Here is a 22,448-nt window from a genome sequence, read left to right as displayed (position 1 = left end):
TACACGGTTTTACTGGGTAGATTTCAAATCAGTCTAGTCGTCCACCGCCCCAAGCGCCCGCTCAATGGCCTCCCTATGCCTGGCACTGCGCACCCGAAACTTCATGCCCACGTCGACAGGCCTAAATATAACACCCGGATGCGCAGACCTCGACGCATCAATGCTCGCAGGATCAACACTCGGCTCCATATCAAACGCCCACAACAACCTCGCCACAGTGATAGCAAACACATCGGCAAAAATATGCCTCCCAGGACAAATCCTGCGACCGAACCCAAACGTCGCAAGCGGTGCATCCATCCATCAAGCCACCTCTCCGGCTTGAACATTTCAGGCTCCACAAAGACACCTGTATCCATATGAATGGCCCAGATATTCGCCACGACCGTCGTACCCCTCGGAATCACGTACCCCTCGAACTCATCATCCTCGGTAACCGAGCGGGGCGCACCCAGCGGTGCAACAGGGCGCCAGCGCTGTACCTCTTTAATAAACGCCGACAAGTAGGGCAAACGCCCAGCCGCCAGATCATCAAACCCCGGGAGTCTCTCAGAGCCAATAGCACGCTGCAGCTCGTCGGCTGCCCTGCAGGTGGCCTGCGGGTGCGTCGCACAAATCATCAAAAACACGCCGAGGGAGACAAAGGAGGTCATATACGAGACCTCGAAGAGCTCGCCGGTCGAGTAGACGAACTGCGGCCAGGACATGTCGTCCGCCTGCTTGAGGGCGCGGACGGCGCGGGTCCAGTTCATTGTGTCCGAAGCGAGGCCGTGGGATGCGACGAGGCCGAGTGCGGCGACCTTTTGGCGGAAGGCCGTATCTGCGGTCTTTTTCCAGGGGGATAGGAAGGATGGGAGGTGGTTTAGGGCTGGGATGGCGTCGACCAGCACGCCGCCGCTGTAGAGGCCTCGTATACCGGCTTCCATTCCTTCTCGCAGACGCGCGAACCAGGTCTAGTTGTGCACGCACTCGCCGTAGGCCATTAGGGAGGAGAGATTCGGGTTGAAGCGCTCGAGGATTAGGGCCTGGTTATCGGGGTTTCCCGCAAGCTCATGCAGAAGCCGACACGTCTCCGCCTCTTCGCGGGGCCTATACTTCGGCGTCGCAGACGGATCCAGCATAACGCGATAAATCTGCCGATGCAGCTTCAGGGCCTTATTATACGGAAACAGAAACGGCTGGAGCCCTCCATTGAGCTGGTTCACGAAGCTGACCTGCGGTCTGGTGGAGTAGAGGCGGCCGCGGCGGTCGAAGATCTCGTGGCAGGCGGGGAGGGAGGAGAGGACGACGACAGGGACGGGGCCGATCCAGAAGGTGAGGATTGGGCCGTAGGTTTGATGCCATTCGTGGACTTTGCGCCAGGGGTCGCGGAGGGGGAGTTGGTGGATGTTGCCGATTATGGGCCATGGGGTGGGGCCTGGAGGCAAGCGGCGGTATTTGCGGTTTTTGAGGTGGCGGTGGATGGAGAGGGCTAGGATGGAGAGGGCTAGGAGGAGGAGGAGGATGAAGATGGAGAGGGAAGATATTGATAGCATACTCGTACTGTACTATACTAGCAGAAGGTAAAGGACGGGATGAAGACGAGGACGAGGACGAGGATGAAGACAGACTCAACCTCACCGTCAAGGGTCTATACACCACATCACGACCGCGACTTTATCAATACGAGACCCTAACTATGGCTATCTACGGAGTACGACGGGGCCCTCGATATACCCCGGATCCCCGGTTTCAGCCCAAGCGAACGACCATAACCAAGGCAGCATCAGCGGCGCCCAGGTAACAACCAAACAACCAGAAACAAACCCCGGGGACCACCGCAGTATTTATTCTCTGTGCCGTCATCGCGGGATTGTTGTGCCACCCTCAATCAGACTCTGGCGTAACCTGCCAGCTTCTACGTTGCTCACCGACACGGGGCTCGAGTACATGTGCTACACTGGACGTCAGGCGGACTCGACATTCACATGGAAGTATCGGGGATGTCTATGTCTGGATACAAGGCAAGTCAAGGAATCCAGCTCCTCGTCCATGTACCTAAACAGGTCGTGGTACCTTCACATGGTACTCAATTGATCGGATACCCATACGCATCCGAGATCATATCACGCTTCTTGACGCCGGCAGCCTCCATCAGCAAATTGCTGTACTTGATGCGCTCGGAGCCCTTCATCGTCACGTTGCGTCGCTGCCAGCCCAGCTCGGTCGGCATGCGCTCGTTGCCTGCACAGACAACAAGTCAGCACACTCCATCATATCGATCAGGGGCACGGCAAGGTACAGGGGTAGGGGACTTACGAAACCAATAGTCAATATACTCCTTCTTGACCGTCCCCGTCGTGCCGTCCGCCATGATCTCAAAGAACGTCGCACACTCGCCCCAGCTGAACCCGTCCGCCAGCCAGGAGAGCTCAAAGTCCGGGTTCGTCTTCTTGGACGTCGCCAGGCGGCCCATGCGAGCCTTTGCAAGCTGCTCGACGGTGATCATGGGGGTGGTGAAGTACGACATGGTCTCGGCCCAGACGGTCTCGTTGAAGGGGTTGGGGTCCGCGAAGTACGCGTCGGAGCGACTGCAATAACCAGTATTAGCACATGTCTCCATCATATCCAGTCAAAGTACGTCGTACCTCAAACTGATATCGTGCTCCAAAATCCCATGCCGACCCAGGTCCGCCAGATCGAAGCGGTCGTTGAAGGGGATCGGGCTGGTCCGAATCGCCTGGAAGAAGAGGAGGACTGCATCGGCGTGCTCGATGTTGAAGCCGTTCAGCATGCCGTCCTCCAGGAGCTTCAGGGTAATTCCCTTGCCGTTGCGGGGGAGATAGCCATGGTTGGCTAGAGTGTTGAGGCCGGGGCATGGTCCGCGTGCTGGATCGATCTTGTTAGCGGTGTCCATAGGTATGGCCAGGCTGGTGACGGGATCACTTACAGTCATCTGAGCCGGGCGCTATCCACTCCTGCGGCTGCCAGGTACTTCCGGCGCTCATGCTAGTACTGCCTTGTGCGGTCGAGCTGCTCTGAGCATTCGTGCTGCTGACGGTGTTCGTGCTGCTCTCAAGCAAGCTTTTCAAGTCCATGAACTGCGGGTACGCCGCCGCGGAGGCGACGAGGGCAAGGCTCGTCGAGAGGATCGATATCTTCATGGTTGGTAGAGTGCCTTATGCGAATCAACAGTGATACAGAACAAGGGTTTTAGCAACAAAGCACCAGAGATTTCACCTCTTTATGTCTTCATCTGCTACGTGTCTAGCTCGGCCAGTATGCCACTTTCAAATGCCCAATTTTTGATTCGATCGCGAACACCGAGGCGTTTCATGGCTAGATGTGAAATAAACCGGCACTTGATCACACAAACCGAGGCCCAAATACCGAACGACCTTGACCTATCGACTTAATCCTTTCCATCCCTCGCCAAAAGAAACGTGCTCCTGCCGGATATCATCGGCGACCCTGGCCGGAATTCTGGGTTCGCACTCATCGAATTGTTTCAACGCAGAACACAAAACAATGCGCTGGTTTCGTGTCGGGATGTCAACCGCATCCGGTAGGCGATTGGAACATCTCGTAGCCGAGAGATCAGCGATCGGCGTGTTGATCTGTGTCGCAGCTACGGTAACATGGTAGGGCTGTGATTCTCGAAGACCGGCAGGTGCCCTGGTCCGTCCGCCGAACCCTAGGTAGGGGCCCTAGGAAGGAGCGATCGGGCCTCTCTCGGACTTGGCCACGGCTTGTTTCGCATAAGCGATTATGGCAGGATATGACCGATTTTGACTTTCTGCTGACACACTTGGCGCACGTGATTAGAGGAAATTGAAGCTCTGTGGTCGGCATTCCTCAGTCGGGTCTTAATCGTGCCTGTCGGAACAATCATAAAACAAATCGTCTACCATCAAGCACTCATTTGATTAGTTCTCGTATGCTCCTGTGATAAGGAATAGACCCAGCGATAAGTGATGTATTTCTCAACTCAAGGGTTCGATGGTTATCTCAGGGTTACTCCTCCATAAGCTCTCGGACTGGCTACCTACAACGGTAGACCGGTCACTTCAAGGAGCCGAAAACACCGAGGTATGACGCAGAATGCCACGATGAGAAGGAAAAATAGAGTTCTGAGGTACCTAGGAGGAAACCCGACCGCAGTTTCTTCTATTTTTCTTCATCGCTGATGACATCCATGGCCTTCATGTCTCGCTCCACCCAAGGGCAGGATCCCAGCGACAAAATGCCGCGACAGCACGAATCAACTTACTGCGCCTCTGCCGTAGCACTACTACTAGTCCAGGCGATCACTAATCGTTAATCAGTAGGGCTGGGGAAACGGTTGCTAATATACACGAAACGGACCCGAAATCGGCCCCAGCGGGACTATTAGGCGGGCCGCGGGCGATGCAGACGCAAGGCGCAGCACAGCACAAGCTCCACCAAGACTTGACTATGGAGGCGGGATCGGGGAGGCTTAGTGGTTTAATCCCGAGATATCCGTCAGCTGGCTGAGCTTGCCTTTTCGGCCCCAAACCTCAACCGACTCCCGTGTAGCCATGAAGGCTTAGCTAGAGCTAGAGGTCGGAATTACTGAGGCTGAAGCTAGAGCTGAAGCTGAAGCAGTGTAGAGTGGAGATTACTAAGAGAGGATACGGTTACTAGCAGGAAGAGTCTACTCCAGAAGAGGGTTTGCGAGAACAATTGATTGCAAAAGACAAAGAGACAGAGACAAAGCTGGGACAGTCCGCGGCGCCAGTCACCACCAACACCGATCTGATAGGGCTGGCGCAGGCAAATTAACAAGGAACTGCCCCGTAACCCAAAGCAGTATATCCAAAGAAGAAAGCAAGACTATGTACACGAGATTGAGATCAGAAGATCAGCCAGGATATCCGTTAGGAATATCACCATGTTGAATCCATATCCATCACAGCCCCCTAGTTGGTGGAGGTGGTCTTGGAGCGCCAGTCACGGATGCCAGTGTAAGGGTTAGCCCGCTTGACCACGCCGCCAGTGACGAGGTTCTTGGACTCGAGGTCGAAGCAGGTCTCCTCGGTCGCGGTGGCGTTGGCGCTGCCACAGAGAGCGTAAGCCTTCTTCGCACCCATATCGCAGAACAGGTTCTCCTCGACGTGCACAAAGTCAGGGCCCATGGAAGTCTCGGAACCGCAGAGCTTGTCAGCGGAGTGGTTCTGGGAGTCCGAAATAACAAGCTCAGACTCAGTCCAGCGCGCACGGAGGTCGCGGCGGGCGCGCATGCGACGGTCATTGAGAGCACGCTTCTTAGTATCAACCCAGTAGTTGATGCTGGAGGGGTCGGACTCAGTGCGGAGGCCAAAGTCGATGTCGTTGCAGATAGAGGCGGGGTCGGTGTTGCCCTCGTCGAACATGTCCGAGGAGAAACGGGGCCAGCGGACCTGGAAGCCGGTGTTGGGCTGGTCGCCGTCGCCGTCGATCCAGAAGCACTTGGGCTGGTAGGAGTTGTCGCCGTTGGTCCACATGTTGGACTCGTACCAGGTGCCGCCGCAGGCCTCGCCGTAGTCGCCGGAGACGGCGTACTGGTTGCCGCCGGCGGAGTCGGCCCAGGTGGTGGTGACCCAGGCGATGCAGATGGCGTCGTTGTTGGCGGAGAAGAGCGAGTACACGCCCTGCTGCTCGTGGTCGACGGTGACGGTGCCGACCGTGCCGGAGCTCACGGTGCCCGGGTCGGCCGTGATGGCCTTGAACTCGCCAAAGTCGTTCCAGATACGGCTGCAAGGGGAAATATTAGATGGCTGATAGAAGGAGAAGGGACGGGAGGCTTACACATCGGGAAGGTCACCACCAGCATCCTCAGTACCTGTGGGGCCGTCGAGGGCAACAGCAACGGTGATGGTGCTGCCGGGGTCCTGGTCGTTGGCAAAGTTGGACTGGGCGAAGGAGACAATGGTCAAGAGACCGGAGATGACTCCAATGGCGTCGACGACTCCAGACATTTTGCTTGAGGTTGAGAGTTGGGCAGAGAGATGCTGCGGAAGAGACTTTGGAGCTCGAGGCTGAGGCTGAAGCTGGAGATGCTTGAGAAGCTGAGAGGATGAGATGCTGATGATGAGAGTTAATTGTCGGTATTCCTGCTGGTTTATATAGACCTCCAGGGCTGGTGCCAGGCCGATCGCAGTTCTGTATACACTCGGTCCGGACCGGATTGACATCATCGACAGGGCGACCTTCTGCGTACAGCCTTCAGCTACTGCAGAGGATGTTACATCGTCCGGGGGCCAAATCCTTCACAGCATCGCCAGGTTGAAGTTCGCAGTGGGTTCGGCGTGGGAATAGCCTCACTCGGAGCGACTCTATGGAGTCGATGTAGTCTTCAGCTGTGCTTGGCGTGGGGGCCGGCCCCCTTCAAAGCAGGAAAGTGATACGAAAAGCAGGGACACTGGCAGTCTATTCCTTAGCTAGCGGGGGCCAAATGGTCGTTGCATGATTCATGGGGTTCCTTCAAGGGTCTTGGCCTGCAGGCGCCTTGTGGGTCGGCCCTCGACAGCACCCCGCTGGCCCCGAGGGGAGCAAACCTTAGGGCTGGCCTGAATGCTCCAGTCGCAAGGGGCTGAGCAGCAGATCCTCATCTGCAGGGCTTACAGGCGGATGCTTGAGAGCGCCTCTGACCTCATCGGCCCCAAACTCCTCATTTAACGCCGGTTTCATCGCAGTCCAGCCCATAAAGCACTGCCATCTCTCTTGACTCCTCTCTCCCTCTCTCACCACACTGTTCCTATTCCAGCACAACTCCAATCCTTCAGCCCAACATGATCCACTCCCCCAAGCTCCTCCTCCTCGCCCCCATCCTCTCAGCCCTGGCCCAGGACCTGCCAACGGATATTGTCGGATGCACAGACCTCGCCTGCCCCAACCAGGGCTGGGATTCGTGCACCGTGACCGACGAGGCCTACGCGGGCATTGGCTTAGCACGCATCAGTGGCGTTTCAGACTCGCTGGAGGGCATCTCGCTAGTCAAGGGCGTGCACATCGAGGATCCGGAGGCAGGCGGAGGTAACGGATCCCAACAAGACCGCACTTTCAAATCCGCGTACTATCTTGGGACGCCCTCTGGTCTCGAGGTATCCGACCTCTCCGGCTGCGCCGTGGTCTTCAACGACCCCCCGACAGGCCCTGGCTTTCAACAGCCCAAGATCAACGACAGCGTGGCCGTCGACATCCGCGCATCGTACGGGACCTGCCCCGACGTCATCACGCAGGGATGCATCGATAGCCTGACTCGTCAAGCGCGTAATGTGCAGTACGGGTCTGCCGGATGCTCAGCCCTCAAATCTGACCTGGAGGATAACCCCCCGGATGAGTGCAGTGATCTGACCGGTGCGGGCGACGGGCTGGGCAGATTTGATGTCGTGTCTCTGAGCAATTTGAGCACGATCTCGCAGTCTGCGAATGGGTCGTCGGACTGCTGGCCTGTTCTGCCCAAGTCGGATAGCCTTGCGCAGTTGTATGATGATACGGCCAAGGTTCGTCTCTCTCTCTCTCTCTCTTTGTTTTTCTCTCTATATCTTCCTCCACTTTACCGTGCTAATAGGTGTTTTTTCCAGGGCAACTACACAGAAGAAGGCAACCTCGCCGAGATGTACAAGATCACCCCCATCCTGACCGTTTTCACTGCGAGCAACGGCAGCGACAGTCTCGTCAGCAACACCTCCGCATCCCTGACCTGTCTCAAGGTCGTCTCGACTGGGAACGTCACGAACGCCACCGACCCTGAGGATACTGATGAGGGGGCTGCGGCCGTGTCGGCGGTTAATATTGCTGGAGTTAGTGTGGCTGGTCTCGCTACGTTGATGTTCGTGCTGCTGTAGATGTTTGTTAGACGACGAGGTCGAACATATGAATACGGTTCTTCTTTGACACTACAACCTACATCATTGTATGAGAGCGATAGTAACAAATATCAATGTCATTAAGTGAAACTAATTTGTCAAGGTTTCAGCTCCTTGTCTCGTCTAAAGAAGGTGACCATCTTGTCGATCTGCTCAGTCTGCCTGACTCCCCCCTTGAACAGGTACAAAGCCACGCCTCGATACCCCAAGATCCAGGTAGCCTGTCTGAGCTTGCGAGACGAACTTGTAATGTGATCAGTCCTGTCAGTCCTCCTCCCATTCCCATCCATCACCTCCTCAGAAATCCTCCCAAAGTGATAAATAAACCCCGACCGAATATCACTCAACCACTTCGTCTTACCCGCACTCGACGCCCCTCCAGGCTCCAGCAGATCCAACGACACAACCCAATGCCTCTCCTTAGCATGGTACTCAAACCGAAAGCTAAAATTCTCACAGCCAATCTTCTCCAGCAAAAACCGACTAAATCTCCCCGCCAGCTCCTCCGCACTCTCCGCCGTAACCCTCGGATCCATAACAATTGCCGTAAGCCGGATCTTATCCTCCCTCTTGAGGCGCGGCATATCAACAACCGCATTCCCCGACGGATTCAACCGGCGCAGCATATCAGCGGCATCAAGCGCAGCCCGGGCCTCACTCTCAAACGCATGCAGATCCAGCACCTCATCGCCGAGGTGGTCCAGGAGCATCATATAGCAGAACTCATCGGCAGCCTGGCGTTCGCCGTCCTTACAGAGGAGAAACGGAATCCCGCGCCAGACCGCAATAAGGGAGAGATGTTTCCAGGAATTCCGATCGCGCATGGACGGGTTGAATCTATCCTCCTTCCCCCTGAGTATCCTAGCACTACCGTCGTCGGTGTTCAGCACGAGATCCGTGAAGCGCTCGCGCGCTACCTTCGCCCAGTTAGGATCTGCGTCGACCGGTTCAATCAGGCGCACCATCATGCACCAGCCCATCTCGTTAGGGCCCCACCCCACAGCGGCATCGTACATGGGGCACGAGAGGGTGGCCATGTCCTCGTAGAAAAGGTCGAGGAGGGCGGGGGCGCGGCGGCGGGAGGTGTTGAGGTGGGTTTCGGCCATGATGAGGGTCCAGTGCGATTCGTCGGATTCGGGCCAGGGGAAGGGGGAGAGGGGCGGGGAAGAAGCATAGGGGGACGGCATTCTGGGGAGGGGGGTGTCATTTGGGGGTTGGTTTGTGGGTTGAGATTTGTTTTGGCGTTCTAGGTTCGGGATAGGCTTTCGCTAGGTAGGTAGAGGTTCGCTCAAATTGGTATTCAGAGATGATGGAACTGAGGTGGTCTGTCAGAGAAATCCGACAGACGGGGGATCTGGGCAATATATGCTTCTTTGAAGGGTTTACAGGGGGCATTGTCTCTTTGTTTTCAATAAAATTCGTGAACAATGATGATTACACGCTGTGCACACGAGTATCAAAGAACGAATGGCAATGAATTCCAGTGTTTTAGGGTACGTTGGAAACTGCACGTAGGAAGCTTTGTTTCGTGTACCTGTATATTTCTTTGCGCTTTGTTGTTCCTTTATGCCGTCTTACCATAGACTTCTACTACAAAGCCTCAACAGTGCGCTTTCAACAATATCAAACACCAGAAAGGATCTGCCTTGTCGTATGGATCATTAACCATAAAGCTCCTTGCTCTTCCAGACAGTTCCGTGGTTTGGCCTGTCCTTGTTCGCTTTGTTCAACATCGATGCTGGCACTATAAGTGGTCGACAGGGCTCAGCTGATTCGCATCAACGAACATTGTCTGAGCTTTTGAAGCCTCAGATCTGATACTTTCATACTGACTCAACCTTTATCTTCCCTGCCAGTGCCCTTTCGACCAGACCAAGATCCCATGCCAAGGACCGTTCAGTCGAACCAGAACCCCACGTCAAGAGTCTTTGCTAGACGAGTAAAGAGCGCACCTCGCCAATAAAGCCCTTTTGATACACTCTTCTTACAAATTCCCAGATTCATAGACATCATGGTAGACTCAAAGAGGCGGTCATGTATAAGAAACTCCATCTTCCCCGTCAAATCTGCTCCTCATCAGCTTCCAGCAACAGCCCGACTACGAGTCTATCGACAGCATCTCAGCTATCAACAGCCTTCAGTCTTCAATCTCCAGCTCTCCAACAACATTTACCCTTTCCAACCATCCCCGAATCATCAAAATGCCTAGCTCCCACGCCTCCCGCCGCAGCGCCTACGACGACGATGACGACCTCGACACCATCTACCCGGGGTCCAGCGTCTCCAACCGCTCCTCCAACGTCGGCTCCTCCGTCTCGGGCCACGGCTCGCGCACCGGTGGTTCCCGCACCGGCAGCCGCACAGGGGGCTCCACCCACAGCCGCTCCTCCTACCATGGGGGCGCCAGCTCCTCCCACAGCAGCAGCCGCTCGTCAGTCTCCGGCCGCATCAGCACCTCCTCCTACGCGTCGGGCATCAGCGACGCAACCCTGCGCCCGAGCAGCCGCGACTCCCGCCACAACAGCATCAGCTACACAAGCCACAACGGGCAGCGCCAGCAAGTCGTCACCGCGGAGCCCAAATGGGTGCAGGAGAAGCGCGCCGCACGCGAGGGGTTCCATCCAGACATCATCTTCGAGGACTGCGAGTACGAGTACCGCCCATCGGCACCATACACAGCGGGCCGGGACTACCTGTACACGGAGGCCGACCTCCCCCCCATCTTCGGCGACGACGTGACGCGCGCGGCGGTCCTGCGCCAAATGAACCCCTACTCTGGCTCTGACGCTGACTATGACGGTGGCCACTCGAGCTGCGGGCGCTCCAGCTACTCTAGCGCGAGCCGCTCGGGCCCGGAGCCGCGGTCGGAGTACATGAGCGACTCGGGGCACTCGACACGCTCGCGGCGGTCGGACTATATGAGCGATGCCGCGCACTCGCGGATGAGCGGGTGGACGTCGAATGTTAGTCCCAGTGACCGGGCTTCGGAAGTTGGGAGCTCATACTCGCGCAGCTCGCGGAGCAGCGCTGGTGGGCGGCGGTCGTCGGTTAGGGATGATGATAGTGATGATGAGCTTGGGAGTCGGTTCTCACGGATGAGTATGGGGTCGAGGCGTCACTATTAGGTGGCGAAGATACCCTACCTAGGGTTGAGACTGAGTCCCATTGGGTTGGTGTTGTTGGGTTACCTTTCATATGGCAGGTAACTGGAACTGGAGCTGATCACTGTGTTGTAACGGAAACTGATAGATTTCCTCTGTTGGGCGTCTGGAGTTGATCGTTAGAAAATACAAGGAAAAAATAAAAAATAAAAAAAAAAAAAAAACAAGGTTTGCGATTCGTTTCTCTTAATAAATCTGTATACCCTCTGTAGAATGTAATGTAGGTAAAACCCTGTGGCTTGGCCTCTCCTCTCGCTAGGGCTTCGGCCAGGGTTTCTCCATCAATCACTGTAAGAAGAGCTGCACCCCGCTCGATCATAAGATCTTACCCCGGATTCTGTCTCAACACCTCTGCTATCTGTCTATCCAGTATCAACATGTTCCGCACTGTCGAAGACCGTCCGACTCCGAAAGAGGTGTACAACTGGCGTCTGTACACCGAAGCCACCATCATCGCCACGGGCTCCCTTCTGTACGTGTTCCCTGCTTCGACCATAACAAATACGCTAGCTAACCCTCGTGCCTAGGTTCGGCTACGACTCCGCATTTGTCGGGACGACCATCGCCCGGCAGAGCTTCGTCGACGACTTCAACATCATCGAGTCGGAGGCCGCTGACATATCGAGCAATATCACGTCGACGTTCCAGGCTGGGGCGTTTTTCGGGGCTATATTCTGCTTCCTGCGTAAGACTCTAGCCCAGAAAATAGTGGAAGACACCATTCTGACGAGCCAGTAACTGAGAAAGTCGGGCGCAAATGGGCCCTTCAAGCCAACACACTCGTCTTCCTCATCGGTGCCATAATCATGACAGCCGCAACGCACCAGCTCTCCTACATCTGTACGCGACCCCCCTTCACTTCACACTTCCCAAAACTAAATTCAATCCTGCAAAGACACCGGCCGAGCCCTAACAGGCCTCGCCTGCGGCGCAATCACCGCCACAGTACCCAGCTACATCGCCGAGCTGTCAGTCGTCTCAATCCGGGGAATACTAACAGGGTTCTTTGAAGTCGCGTACCAGATCGGCAGCCTGGTGGGGTTTTGGATAAACTACGGGATAAACCAAAATATGGACAACTCCGCTGCTGCAAGCTGGAGGGTCCCGATGGCCGTGCAGATTATTCCTGCCGGCGTTCTCTTTGCGGGGGGGTTTTTCCTCCACGAGAGTCCGCTGTGGCTTATGCGGAGGGGGCGTGAGGAGGATGCAGCAATGGCGCTGGAGGTACTGAGGAGGTTGCCGAGAAGTCATGAATGTATGCACTCATACCAAACCCACAGAACAACTGGAAGCTGACACTGGTGCTTCAGACGTACAAGAAGACATCTCTATGATCCGCAACAGACTCCACGACGAGTCACGCATCGCCGAGAAATACGGACAGGGCTGGTGGGCGTACATCCGCGGCGCGCTCTTCGAGCTCTCACGAAGGGGGATGTGGAACCGCGTGCTGCTTGTCTTCTGCGCCTTCGCACTGCAGAATATGTCCGGCGCCGCAGCGATAAATTACTACTCGCCGACACTCTTCGCAAGTCTAGGGATTACCGATGTCGCGCTGTATACGGGGGTTTATGGGCTTGTCAAGGGTGCCAACCTAACTCACTCACTTAACCATGTGCGGTTTGACTAACAATGCATCCGGTACAGCCGTAGCATCCATAATATTCTACGGCATCCTGATCGACATATGGGGCCGGCGCCAGCCAACCATAATCAGTTCGCTCGCCTGCTCCCTCTGCCTGTGGTTCGTCGGCGCGTACGTCAAAGTCGGGCATCCAGCGGACATCATCGACGCGGGGGGCGAACTGTCGCCGTCCACCAAAGCGGGTGGGAAAGCAGCGACGGCTATGATCATGATATACTCGGTTTTGTGCGTCCGTTCTTTTTCTTAGAGGGGTAGGCTAATAAGTGTAGTTGGTCCTTCGGCCTCAACGGCATCCCCTGGATCGTATCAGCTGAGATCTTTCCCGGCGCGCTGCGGAATCTCACGGGGACGTGGGCGGCGCTTGTGCAGTGGTACCAGACTTTCTCTCTTTTCCCACTCTGTTCCAGAGGCTCCAGGCTAATCGAGGTGGACAGGTTAATCCAATTCGTCATCACAAAGGCCCTACCCTACATCTTCAACAGCCTGGGCTACAGGACGTGGTTCTTCTTCGCGGGGTGGATGCTGCTCGCGACGGTCTGGTCGTTTTTTCTTTTGCCCGAGACAAAGGGAAGGACGTTGGATGAGATGGATGGGGTTTTGTATGTTCTTCTCCTCTTGCATGAGAGACGGGATTTAGTATGGATGATCAGCGCTGACTTTCACAGTGGGTATGTTGCTGGACATTCTTCCGCTGGCGAACAAGACAAAGTGGCCATAGCGATGCCAACTGGCGGGAAGAGAGGTGATATGGAGGGTCATGAGGAGGCTGTTTAGGATCCATGAGTTGTCGGTATGGTATGTAATGGGCTAGTTGTTGACTGGTGCCTCTGCACTGGTGTTTCTCGACTAGGTAGGGCCATTATCGTGGGATGAGTGAAGTACCGTATGGGCCACTGGAAGCAGAGTGTATACGCGGAAAGAAACTGCTCCACCATAGTTCTTCCTATTGTCCAGACACAGGAATAAAATGGTCGACCACGACCATGAGCGAGATATCTTCCAATTGTTAGGCGTTATACCGAGGCATGTCACAATCATACCCTAAATTATCCACGGCCCTTAAGTCCCGGCAAATCAAGTAGGTGTCCATGTTTCTTTCCCTCTGAGCGCTGCAAGAGCCTCTCCCAAGGACATCCGAGCTTCAGGAGCTGTCTCAGTCATGCTACAAGCAATGGAATGCAATTTTGACTGTTCACCTCCGCCGCCAGGACAACGTTCGCCGGTTTAAAGTCAACGTGAGTCCGGCCGCGTAAATGTAATGATTCCAGTGCTCTCACAATTTGTAAAGCCCACTGCACCGGCAGCGTATCTTCTCCGTCCCCGCTTTGTGCGATAACCTCCTCGAGGGATCCCCCGGGGTAGTACTCAAGAACCCCTTTGGTCACCAGAGACGCCAGCGTGTCCGATAAGGAACAGGTCTTATACGGGTCTTCTGAAACAACCAGACCGACTAGCTGTGCAATATTTGGCTCGCCGCTGCATTGAACGAGGGCGTCGATTTCATTCAGGACGTGCTCGTCATCTCCGGGCACATAGATGAGGCGGTCGATCGACTTGAAAGCGAACTTTTGGTCCTCAACAAGGACTATAGACACGGTTGCAGCGACCATGTCCAGCACTTGGAGCTGGCTTGCTTTGAACTGTCGGAGCCCTCGATTTCGGTCTTCAACGGGTGGATAAACCACTCTTTTGGGATCCTCCGTGATAGTGTATTGCATTTGGTGGACGACAGCCAGGAAATAATTATCTGATATCTGAAGCTCCTATCGAAGTGCTATTGAGGAGGCCTGGTCTTGCTTATCCAAAGCCAAAGCAATCTTCGTAACGGTATCGTCCAAGAGCGGTAGTTGGGCAAAGTCAATAGCTTCAATGAACTGTCGAAAAAGAGACCGACGCTTTAGATAGCCCAGATCTCGCAGGGATTCTGGCAGAGACCAGTCTGCAACGACTCTAATCCACCCTGAATAGCCATTGTTGTGGTATATTGCGGTTTGCGATGGACTGTCGCCGTTGCAGTCGCGGAACGATTTAGAGTCTAGTTGTCGGGTCATCTTGTCTTGCTGTACTCCGTAATGGGGGTATATCTTTGCTATAACAAAGTTGACGAGGAAGAGGTGAAGGAATCAAGGGTTGTTGCTTTTCTAGGCAGTGACGCTGATGCCTAAACGAATGTAGGACAAATGTTGGTGCGTCGATATATATCTTCATCGGACGACGGCAATTGCACAACCAGTTCATCTGGGCTTGACAGCTCTCCGAGAGTCCTTCATCCATGATTAGGTACATGTCATTGGAGATCCGAAGTGTCAAACTGCACCGCTTGGACGTTGTTGTGAAGATCGAGAATTGGCCCTCGCTCGTGTTGACTACCGAATTGGGAAATCACAATCCACCATTGCGACTTCCCGATTAGGACAAATATACGAGCCTCGTACTACTGTGGCCAGCAAGTACAAATAATCAATTTGTACGTTCTTAACTGCCATACAGAATAACAGAACAGGGCATCTCGACTATAAGTAGCAAAATCACTGACTCCGAACAAACGGCTGCGACGGAAAAACCGCCTTCTCCTCATCAACATCCCCATAAACATATCCCCACCTCGACTTCAATCCCTCAGGCGTCTCCCACGCCAACTCCGGATCCCTTAGCCACAGGCGCACCAAATGCCTTCTCTTCTCGTCTGAATCCGTAAAGCCCGCCCTCGCATGAAAAATCGACAGGTTATTCACGACCTGGATATCACCCTTATGAAAATCCAGCGCGACCGCCGACTTCTCAGCCAGGTAGTGTAGGGCATCTAGTGCTTCCGCCTGGGCTTCGGTGATCGGGGGCAGAGTCGCTGCGCGGGGTTTACCCCAGTACCCTGTGAAGCCGCGACGGGCGTACTGGATGATTAGGCGTTCTGGGGTCTCGGATGTTGCAGGTTGGTGGTAGAGCAGTGGGCGACTGATGACTTCTTTACCCTGCTCCGCAATCCAGGGTTCAGAGAGGGTATGAATGAGATCGGGTCGAGTGCGCGCGAGCTCGTTGTATACGTGCCAGCTGCTCGATAGAAAACTCTGGCCACCCTCTGCTGCTTCCTCAAGCGCAAATAGTGTGATCACGTCGCCGGCATCGGTGTGGAAGACTTGCTTTTCGGTTGTATAGGCCGGTGCTTTAATCGTGCTGGTGTTGACCTTGCGGCTGAGGTCGGTTATGTGGGCGAGGACGACGTCGGCGGGTTGGCCTTGCCAGTTGTTGTCTTGTCGCCCGCGGACGGGCGCAATGTGCGATGTCAGACCGGCGTAGATGATGAAGTTCTCTTCGCGCGTGTACTGGTCGACGGGCACGCCGCGGATGACTTTGAAGCCGCGGCCCTGACGGATTTCTTTTGAGATGGCGCGGAGTTTATCGTGGAGATTGGGCAGGGGGAAGGTCTCTGGCTTGACGAGGCCGAGTGGTAGATTGAGACCTAGATTCTTCAATCTTCGCCTTCGTTGGAAAGAGTTTTGGGCGTTGACGTACCCTTGAAGTGCTGCAGAGCCTGATCGACCTCCTTCAGATCATCCTGGCTGAGATGGTAATTCCAATCATACACCTCACCAATCGTCGCTCCATCCCAGGCAAGATCGGACTTGAGTTCCTGCGGAAACCCCTCCGGCAGCGTATCCTGCAGCTTCTCCTCCTTCTGTCGCCGTTCCGTCCTCGCAGCGTACTTGACCGGATCAGGCAGATACTGGATATCCGGCTGGCCGATAGGACCGATAGGGACGGGAGGGATAACAACGGACATTGTGATATTGGCGCTATCTTTTCCGAGTAGTTGGGAAGTATGGGAAGGTCCAGTGCAGGAGGGCAGTTCCCCTCCTCTCATATGATGCCGACCGGTTATCGCCATCCCTGTCGACGATGGCGTATGCAACCCCGCCACCAGCACGACCTCTAATCAAAGAACGGCTAAGCATCGCCAAGGTGGATCACACATGTCTCCAAGATGGTACCTTTTTGAGTGTTTTCGGTGATAGCCACCATCCCCTCACTTAAGCGCAAATCGCACCATTTCCGATGTAACCCCAACGCTTTATAAAATCTCGAGCCCGGTCACGGAGGAACTGGTTATCGGATCCAATTCAAAAATTTCAGCATGGAGGCCCCTCCATACAAGGCCGACGCTATTGTCGAGGCAGTTGACAAGGACAAGGACAATGTCCCGACTGACAATCCCGAAGGCCAGATCAGGCTTGACGAAGAGGTTGAATATGTCAAGGGCCATCCTGTGATTCACACCGGTCAGCACTAATCCCTGTCGATCGGTATACCTAGTGATTCGCAGATGCTAACACTGACCTCCAGGTGCCGACGTCTCGCGCTTCATCGTCTCAGACCGCGACGACGGCGACCCATCGCTGACCTTTCGCTCCATCGTGCTGGGGACCATCTTCACTGCCCTGTCGAGCGTCATCACAATCCTATACGTCTTCAAGCCGGTGCAGGTGCAGGTCTCAGCCGTCTTCCTGCAGCGTATGTCTCCTGTTTCACACCAAACCAGCCAGTCTAACCTTGACTTCGACAGTACTCGTCTTCATCTTCGGCAAAGCCTGGGCAACTTTCACGCCGCGCCCAGAGCGCGCAAAATGGCCCTGGTTGCAGAAAGCCCTGCGCTTCATGAACTCGGGGCAGCACTTCGGAATAAAAGAGCACGTCGTCGCAGCTCTGATCGCCTCATCGGGAAACAACGGTCTCTCCGGAGTCGAAGTGCACGCCGTCGAAAGACTCTTCTACGACTTCCATATCTCCGCAGCAACGGCCGTGCTGAGTACATTCTCCATCGCGCTCTGCGGCTTCGTCCTAGCTGGCATTCTGCGACCTTTGATCGTCTACCCAGCGGAAATGGTCTACTGGTCAACTCTGCCGCAGGTTGTCCTGTACCAGAACCTGCACTTCAACCCGCGCGACAACAAGCGGCGGCTCATCAAATTCGGCTGGGCGCTCGGCATCGCAGCCGTCTGGGAACTCTTCCCAGCGTACATGGTAACCTGGCTCGGCGGAGTCTCGATCTTCTGCCTCGCGTCGCTAGGCGCACCAACGCACACTCGAAAGATCTTCACGACGATCTTCGGCGGCGCGTCGTCAAATGAGGGACTGGGGCTGTTCAACTTCTCGCTCGACTGGCAGTACATTCAGAGCACGTACCTTTCTCTCCCGTTCAAGCAGCAGCTCAACACGTGGATCGGGTACGGGATTTTTTACATCGTCATGGCAGCGCTGTACTACGGCAACGCATTCGATGCGCAGCGGTATCCCTTCATGAGTTCGGCACTCTTCCACAGCAACGGAACCTCCTTCAGCCCGGACAGCATCACCAGCGCGAAGGGGACGATCGACTACGACAAGCTCGAGGCCGTCGGGTTGCCAAGTCTCACATCCAGCACGGTCTGGGGGTATCTGACGCAGAATCTTGCTCTCGGTGCACTAATCACGCACGTCCTGATCTTCTACTGGAAGGACATGGTCACGGCGTGGAAGCAGGCGCGGTCGCGGACGCAGCCGGATCCGCACTACCAGGGGATGCTAAAGTACAAGGAGGTGCCAATGTGGTGGTACTATGCATCGTTCGTGCTGGCGTTCTTCGCGGGGCTGATTGTGACGATTAAAGGACAGACAACGCTCCCTGCGTGGGGTTATATCGTGGCTTTGATACTGGGGGCTTTCATCGCGCCTTTCTCGTGCGTTCTGTACGGGCTTTATGGCACCGGCGTGTCGACGAACCAGCTGTCCAAGATGGTTGCGGGTGCTCTGCATCCTGGCCGTCCTCTCGCGGGATTGTACTTCGCCAGCTGGTCGCATCAGGTCATTTTGCTCTCGGTAAACCTGGCAAATTGGCTCAAGGTCGGGCAGTACACGAAAGTGCCTCATAGAGTTATGTTCGGTACGCAGGTATACGGGACGCTCCTCGGCGCCGCACTGAACTACGCCGTCATGATCACGATCGTATCTAACCAGCGCGAGATCCTGCAAGACCCGATCGGAAACAACGTGTGGAGCGGCTCAACGGTGCAAAGCCTCAACAGTCAAGCCATCACCTGGTCCCTCGCGAAGGAAGTTTACGGCCGGTCGGGTCGATACCTGATCGTCCCATTGGGACTGCTGATTGGGTTGGTCTTCCCCGTCCTGCACTGGGGTTTGATCAAGGCCTTCCCGCGGATCAAAAACTGGCCACTGAACACGACAATCATCCTCGCCTACGCCGGAAACACGTACTACGGGAGCACGTCCTGGATCTGGAGCAGTATTGCTGTGGGTGTGTTCAGCCAGTTCTGGCTGCGCAAGAGGCTGCCGCGGGTGTACAACGAGTACAACTATCTCATCGGCGCGGCGCTGGACGGCGGCTCGCAGCTTATTATCTTCGTCTTGTCGTTCGCGGTTCTCGGGGCTAGTGGGACGGAGATGCCGTTTCCAACGTGGTGGGGGAATCCAAGTGGGAATCCGGATCATTGTTTGTAGTTCTCTGATTGAAGTGCCGGGGAGAATGGAGGATTTGGAGACGGTGGAGGTGTTGTTGAATGGCTGAATTCGATGTTGGTAGATGTCGAACCAGCTTGCGGATGTTTTGCCGTTGATGTAGAAGAAAATGCGATATCGATGAACACCAGGCCAGATCAAAACGGGTGAGTAGGTTCCCAAGAGAACGATTATTCAAGATATTCAGCTGTCACTACCATGGACTTGATGATCTAGACCGTCCAGCGCCATCCAAGCTTGGAATGTGACTACCGTATCATGCCAGGTATCAGTAAGTTCCTTTTACCCTGCACTCTGAACGCCCAGGTTAAGCCCTATAGCCCTTCACTCCAGTGCCGTTGTATTCGTGTTCGCCAACTCAAGCCCTCGCTGCGCCGGATCAAGGAGCCCAGTTGGCGCAGTATTTCCCGCCAATGAACAAAAGGCCGAACGCCACAACCTTCCTGATGAAGCAACAGAGGACGGGCGCCCTGGCGTCCCGATCCGATCGGTACATGGAGTATCACGACCATAGCGTCCCAGCCATGAGAGACATTTTTCACCCGTTGAGCACCGGAGAAGGGAGGGGAGGAGGGACCGACCGCGAAGCCTGGCCTCGTCGGCGCGCCACTCTCATCATTTAGACATAAAATTCACTTATCCGCTGTAAATGGCGCAGCGCCGGACCTTGTTGTTTGACTCTTTGTGCCGAACTTCCGTTATGGTGTCCGTCGTGATCCCCGTCGCGGTGCTAAAGATTGAGGACGCGAAGGCGACAACGGCAGCGACTAGGCGTTGGTGTTTCAGCTGCGGTATATGTAGCGAAGTGCGAAAATTGTTCGTATCTAAGGATTCCAACACACTCATTGCACCTTCTGGATTCGAATGCCTGGGAGTGGCGGTTGTTTTTGTTTTCGCAGGTTTGGTCGCGGTTGCCATCATGGCGCTGCAGGTGCTACTGAGAGACGCGAGATGCGGATGGGGATTGAGGCAGCGCGTTGTCGAACATCGCCCATAATGCTGAACTAGGAATGGTAGCGGTGGTTGTGACAGCTCCAATGGAGGAATTGAGCAGAGATGTTGCTGGTGTTACCACGATCCCATTCACGATTGGCAGCTCGGAGATAAGAGGGGTCGTCGGCAATGCGGCATAGGTACCTATGAGAAGGAGGAGCTGAGTGGCGTCGATACCGAGATCCTCATGCAGGGCGTCTGCAGTCAGCATAAGTGAGCTGACATGCTTTCTTTTCTTTTTGTCAAAGAGAGCGAAAGAAAGTCCGCTGGCGAGGGAGAGCGTAGACCGAGCGGAGACCGGGGGTAATGTCCGGCTGCCTATAACACTCTCACTTCCCCTCCTCTCCCTCACCACCACAACATCATCGTCTTCTATCGTCAGAACATCATGTCCCTCTCCGGAAAAGTCGTCCTCATCACCGGCGCCTCCAAGGGCATCGGCAAAGCGACCGCCAAGCGCCTCGCCAGCGAAGGCGCCAGCCTCGTCCTCAACTACAACACTGACGCCTCCTCCGCCAACGAGCTGGTCAAGCAAATTGGGGAAGACCGCACCCTCGCCGTGCAGGCCGATGCCTCGAAACTGTCTGACATCGATCGCCTCGTCGACGCGACCGTGGCCAAGTTCGGGAAAATCGACATCCTCGTTCCTAACGCTGGCATCCTGCCAATGCGCGATCTCGAGCACACGACCGAGGAGGACTTCGACTTTACTTACAACCTGATGGTGAAGGGGCCATATTTCCTTGCGCAGGTATGTCGCTCCGACCTCTAGTCAAGGCAGTGGTAGACTGACAGCGATTAGAAAGCAGCAAAACACATCCCACCAGGCGGACGCATCATCCTCGTCTCAACAGGCGTGACCGTCCTCTCCAGCATCGCTCCAACATATCTCCTCTACGCGTCGGCCAAAGCAGCTGTCGAGCAGATGACGCGCGTGATGGCCAAGGACCTCGCGCGGAAGGGGATTTTGGTGAACTGCATCGCGCCGGGCCCCACGACAACAGGACTCTTCCTGGACGGCAAGTCGGAGCAGATGATCAAGATGGTTGAGGGGTTTAGTCCGTTCAACCGCATTGGGGAGCCCGATGAGATTGCGAACGCGCTGTTCTTCCTGTGCAGTAAGGATAGTAGTTGGGTTTCGGGGCAGGTCCTGCGGGTCAATGGGGCGATGGCTTAGGTGGATAGTGAGTGGTGTACCGTTGGTTTTTAGCATTGAATATGATGATTCATGTCAGTTTCGTGCTCTATATTCCTGCAGTAATTTCAAGAGAGAGGCCGGAGCTCCCGAGAGAAGACTTTGAGGCCTGGCGCAGTGTTGGCCGACACAGACGTGGGCGCCTGCACAACGCAATTCTCCCTCGCTAACACTGACTCTTTGCACCAAGCGTTACCGCATAGAATCTCCCAAAAAGGCCGAGAGAGCGATTTTGAAACTGTTCGAGTCACCGCAGATGACTGGGGTATACATCTAAATCCTCAGAGCTATAAAACCCTCTACAACGCAGGCAGGCCAATGCTTACTCTAAAAAACCTCTCGAGACAACTCCTTTCCACCTTTGCCAGCAAGCGAGGTGACACCAAAGTAAAAAACCAACCCGAGCCAAGAAGTATATGCGCCGACTGCAACCGCGAGCATCAACACCCACACTAGGCGAACTACTGGTTTAGCACTAGGGCTTCAAGCAACAATCGTAGCCCGTGCACAAACCTTGAACCCCTCTCTCACCACCGCTCCATCTCAAACCTCATCTGGACCGCCAGACAGTGGTCGGGCTCGTTAGCCAGCATCAGCTCAGAACGATAGGCAAGACGACCGTAAGTGGCGTGACGGATTTTTGAAGCTCTGAGATTTCAGAAACTTACGAAAACGCTCCCGTAGAAACCCTCAGGGCAGCTTCAACAGCTTCGGAGACATCATCGAGTCCTGGACTCTAGGCGAGAAGAATTAGGTATATTGGGCTATGACCCCATTGAGTTGGATAGCTGGTAGAACGAGGGTTGAAAGGGAACTGTGCACCATATCTCGAAGCAACCTCGACGGAAAGGATAGTAGTCCGGACCAAAGACAAGAATAGAAGGTTGCTGCGCTATGACGAGCAATCATAACAGATGATCTTAAGACCCGCTTCGAAGAAGATCAAAAGAGCCGGAAGGGACTTAAGATCGGGCGAGGTAAGTAAAATCCACGAGTTCTGACTGGTTCATGGCCTAATTGCCAGGGCGCCGTCGAGTGAGACTCGAGTTGAGGGAGAAGACTTGGACGGGATCTCAGGCGAACCTGGTAGATACCCA

The 22,448-nt window shown here is 55.0% G+C and overlaps 11 protein-coding genes across 11 annotated transcripts; 5 read left to right on the top strand and 6 right to left on the bottom strand.

The window, feature by feature from the left end:
- Positions 1 to 33: 33 nt before the first annotated feature.
- On the bottom strand, positions 34 to 1,535 carry BDW74DRAFT_171238 (cytochrome P450; the record flags this gene model as incomplete). Its single annotated transcript, XM_073727280.1, has 3 exons — positions 34 to 262; positions 313 to 897; positions 970 to 1,535. 3 exons carry the CDS (start codon positions 1,533 to 1,535, stop codon positions 34 to 36), a joined length of 1,380 nt encoding a protein of 459 aa, XP_073578563.1.
- Positions 1,536 to 1,925: 390 nt separating this feature from the next.
- Positions 1,926 to 3,359, bottom strand: BDW74DRAFT_106449 (peroxidase family protein). The gene is made up of 4 exons (XM_073721641.1): positions 2,930 to 3,359; positions 2,628 to 2,868; positions 2,299 to 2,570; positions 1,926 to 2,223 (listed from the first exon to the last, which is right to left on the bottom strand). Exons 1-4 carry the CDS (start codon positions 3,141 to 3,143, stop codon positions 2,069 to 2,071), a joined length of 882 nt encoding a protein of 293 aa, XP_073578562.1. The 5' UTR covers positions 3,144 to 3,359; the 3' UTR covers positions 1,926 to 2,068.
- A 1,560-nt stretch (positions 3,360 to 4,919) lies between these two features.
- On the bottom strand, positions 4,920 to 5,957 carry BDW74DRAFT_171236 (uncharacterized protein; the record flags this gene model as incomplete). Its single annotated transcript, XM_073727279.1, has 2 exons — positions 4,920 to 5,733; positions 5,788 to 5,957. The coding sequence occupies 2 exons, from the start codon at positions 5,955 to 5,957 to the stop codon at positions 4,920 to 4,922; spliced, it is 984 nt and encodes a 327-aa protein (XP_073578561.1).
- A 691-nt stretch (positions 5,958 to 6,648) lies between these two features.
- BDW74DRAFT_162775 (uncharacterized protein) lies at positions 6,649 to 7,916 on the top strand. The gene is made up of 2 exons (XM_073726011.1): positions 6,649 to 7,484; positions 7,566 to 7,916. The coding sequence occupies exons 1-2, from the start codon at positions 6,771 to 6,773 to the stop codon at positions 7,827 to 7,829; spliced, it is 978 nt and encodes a 325-aa protein (XP_073578560.1). The 5' UTR covers positions 6,649 to 6,770; the 3' UTR covers positions 7,830 to 7,916.
- A 32-nt stretch (positions 7,917 to 7,948) lies between these two features.
- On the bottom strand, positions 7,949 to 9,037 carry BDW74DRAFT_183319 (uncharacterized protein; the record flags this gene model as incomplete). The annotated part of the gene is made up of 1 exon (XM_073730494.1): positions 7,949 to 9,037. The coding sequence occupies one exon, from the start codon at positions 9,035 to 9,037 to the stop codon at positions 7,949 to 7,951; it is 1,089 nt and encodes a 362-aa protein (XP_073578559.1).
- A 1,014-nt stretch (positions 9,038 to 10,051) lies between these two features.
- On the top strand, positions 10,052 to 10,975 carry BDW74DRAFT_183318 (uncharacterized protein; the record flags this gene model as incomplete). Its single annotated transcript, XM_073730493.1, has 1 exon — positions 10,052 to 10,975. One exon carries the CDS (start codon positions 10,052 to 10,054, stop codon positions 10,973 to 10,975), a length of 924 nt encoding a protein of 307 aa, XP_073578558.1.
- Positions 10,976 to 11,253: 278 nt separating this feature from the next.
- Positions 11,254 to 13,430, top strand: BDW74DRAFT_188860 (sugar porter family MFS transporter; the record flags this gene model as incomplete). Its single annotated transcript, XM_073731830.1, has 9 exons — positions 11,254 to 11,483; positions 11,539 to 11,696; positions 11,747 to 11,851; positions 11,907 to 12,266; positions 12,322 to 12,597; positions 12,659 to 12,881; positions 12,926 to 13,027; positions 13,091 to 13,255; positions 13,322 to 13,430. Coding segments are annotated over 9 exons (1,728 nt in total), but the record flags the coding sequence as incomplete, so codon positions are not given.
- A 383-nt stretch (positions 13,431 to 13,813) lies between these two features.
- On the bottom strand, positions 13,814 to 14,374 carry BDW74DRAFT_183316 (uncharacterized protein; the record flags this gene model as incomplete). The annotated part of the gene is made up of 1 exon (XM_073730492.1): positions 13,814 to 14,374. The coding sequence occupies one exon, from the start codon at positions 14,372 to 14,374 to the stop codon at positions 13,814 to 13,816; it is 561 nt and encodes a 186-aa protein (XP_073578556.1).
- An 810-nt stretch (positions 14,375 to 15,184) lies between these two features.
- On the bottom strand, positions 15,185 to 16,434 carry BDW74DRAFT_171233 (TauD/TfdA family dioxygenase; the record flags this gene model as incomplete). Its single annotated transcript, XM_073727278.1, has 2 exons — positions 15,185 to 16,113; positions 16,167 to 16,434. The coding sequence occupies 2 exons, from the start codon at positions 16,432 to 16,434 to the stop codon at positions 15,185 to 15,187; spliced, it is 1,197 nt and encodes a 398-aa protein (XP_073578555.1).
- A 351-nt stretch (positions 16,435 to 16,785) lies between these two features.
- On the top strand, positions 16,786 to 19,201 carry BDW74DRAFT_188858 (OPT family oligopeptide transporter; the record flags this gene model as incomplete). Its single annotated transcript, XM_073731829.1, has 3 exons — positions 16,786 to 16,930; positions 16,995 to 17,162; positions 17,215 to 19,201. The coding sequence occupies 3 exons, from the start codon at positions 16,786 to 16,788 to the stop codon at positions 19,143 to 19,145; spliced, it is 2,244 nt and encodes a 747-aa protein (XP_073578554.1). The 3' UTR covers positions 19,146 to 19,201.
- Positions 19,202 to 20,484: 1,283 nt separating this feature from the next.
- Positions 20,485 to 21,463, top strand: BDW74DRAFT_106421 (putative oxidoreductase, short-chain dehydrogenase/reductase family). The gene is made up of 2 exons (XM_073721639.1): positions 20,485 to 20,907; positions 20,959 to 21,463. Exons 1-2 carry the CDS (start codon positions 20,545 to 20,547, stop codon positions 21,331 to 21,333), a joined length of 738 nt encoding a protein of 245 aa, XP_073578553.1. The 5' UTR covers positions 20,485 to 20,544; the 3' UTR covers positions 21,334 to 21,463.
- The last annotated feature ends 985 nt before the right edge of the window (positions 21,464 to 22,448 follow it).

This window comes from Aspergillus multicolor, assembly GCF_047715735.1.
Source record: "Aspergillus multicolor strain CBS 133.54 unplaced genomic scaffold BDW74scaffold_44, whole genome shotgun sequence".
In the NCBI taxonomy this organism is placed as follows: Eukaryota; Fungi; Ascomycota; class Eurotiomycetes; order Eurotiales; family Aspergillaceae; genus Aspergillus; species Aspergillus multicolor.
The sequence above is the reverse complement of the archived record's forward strand: the minus strand, read 5'-3'. Positions and strand labels throughout refer to the sequence as shown.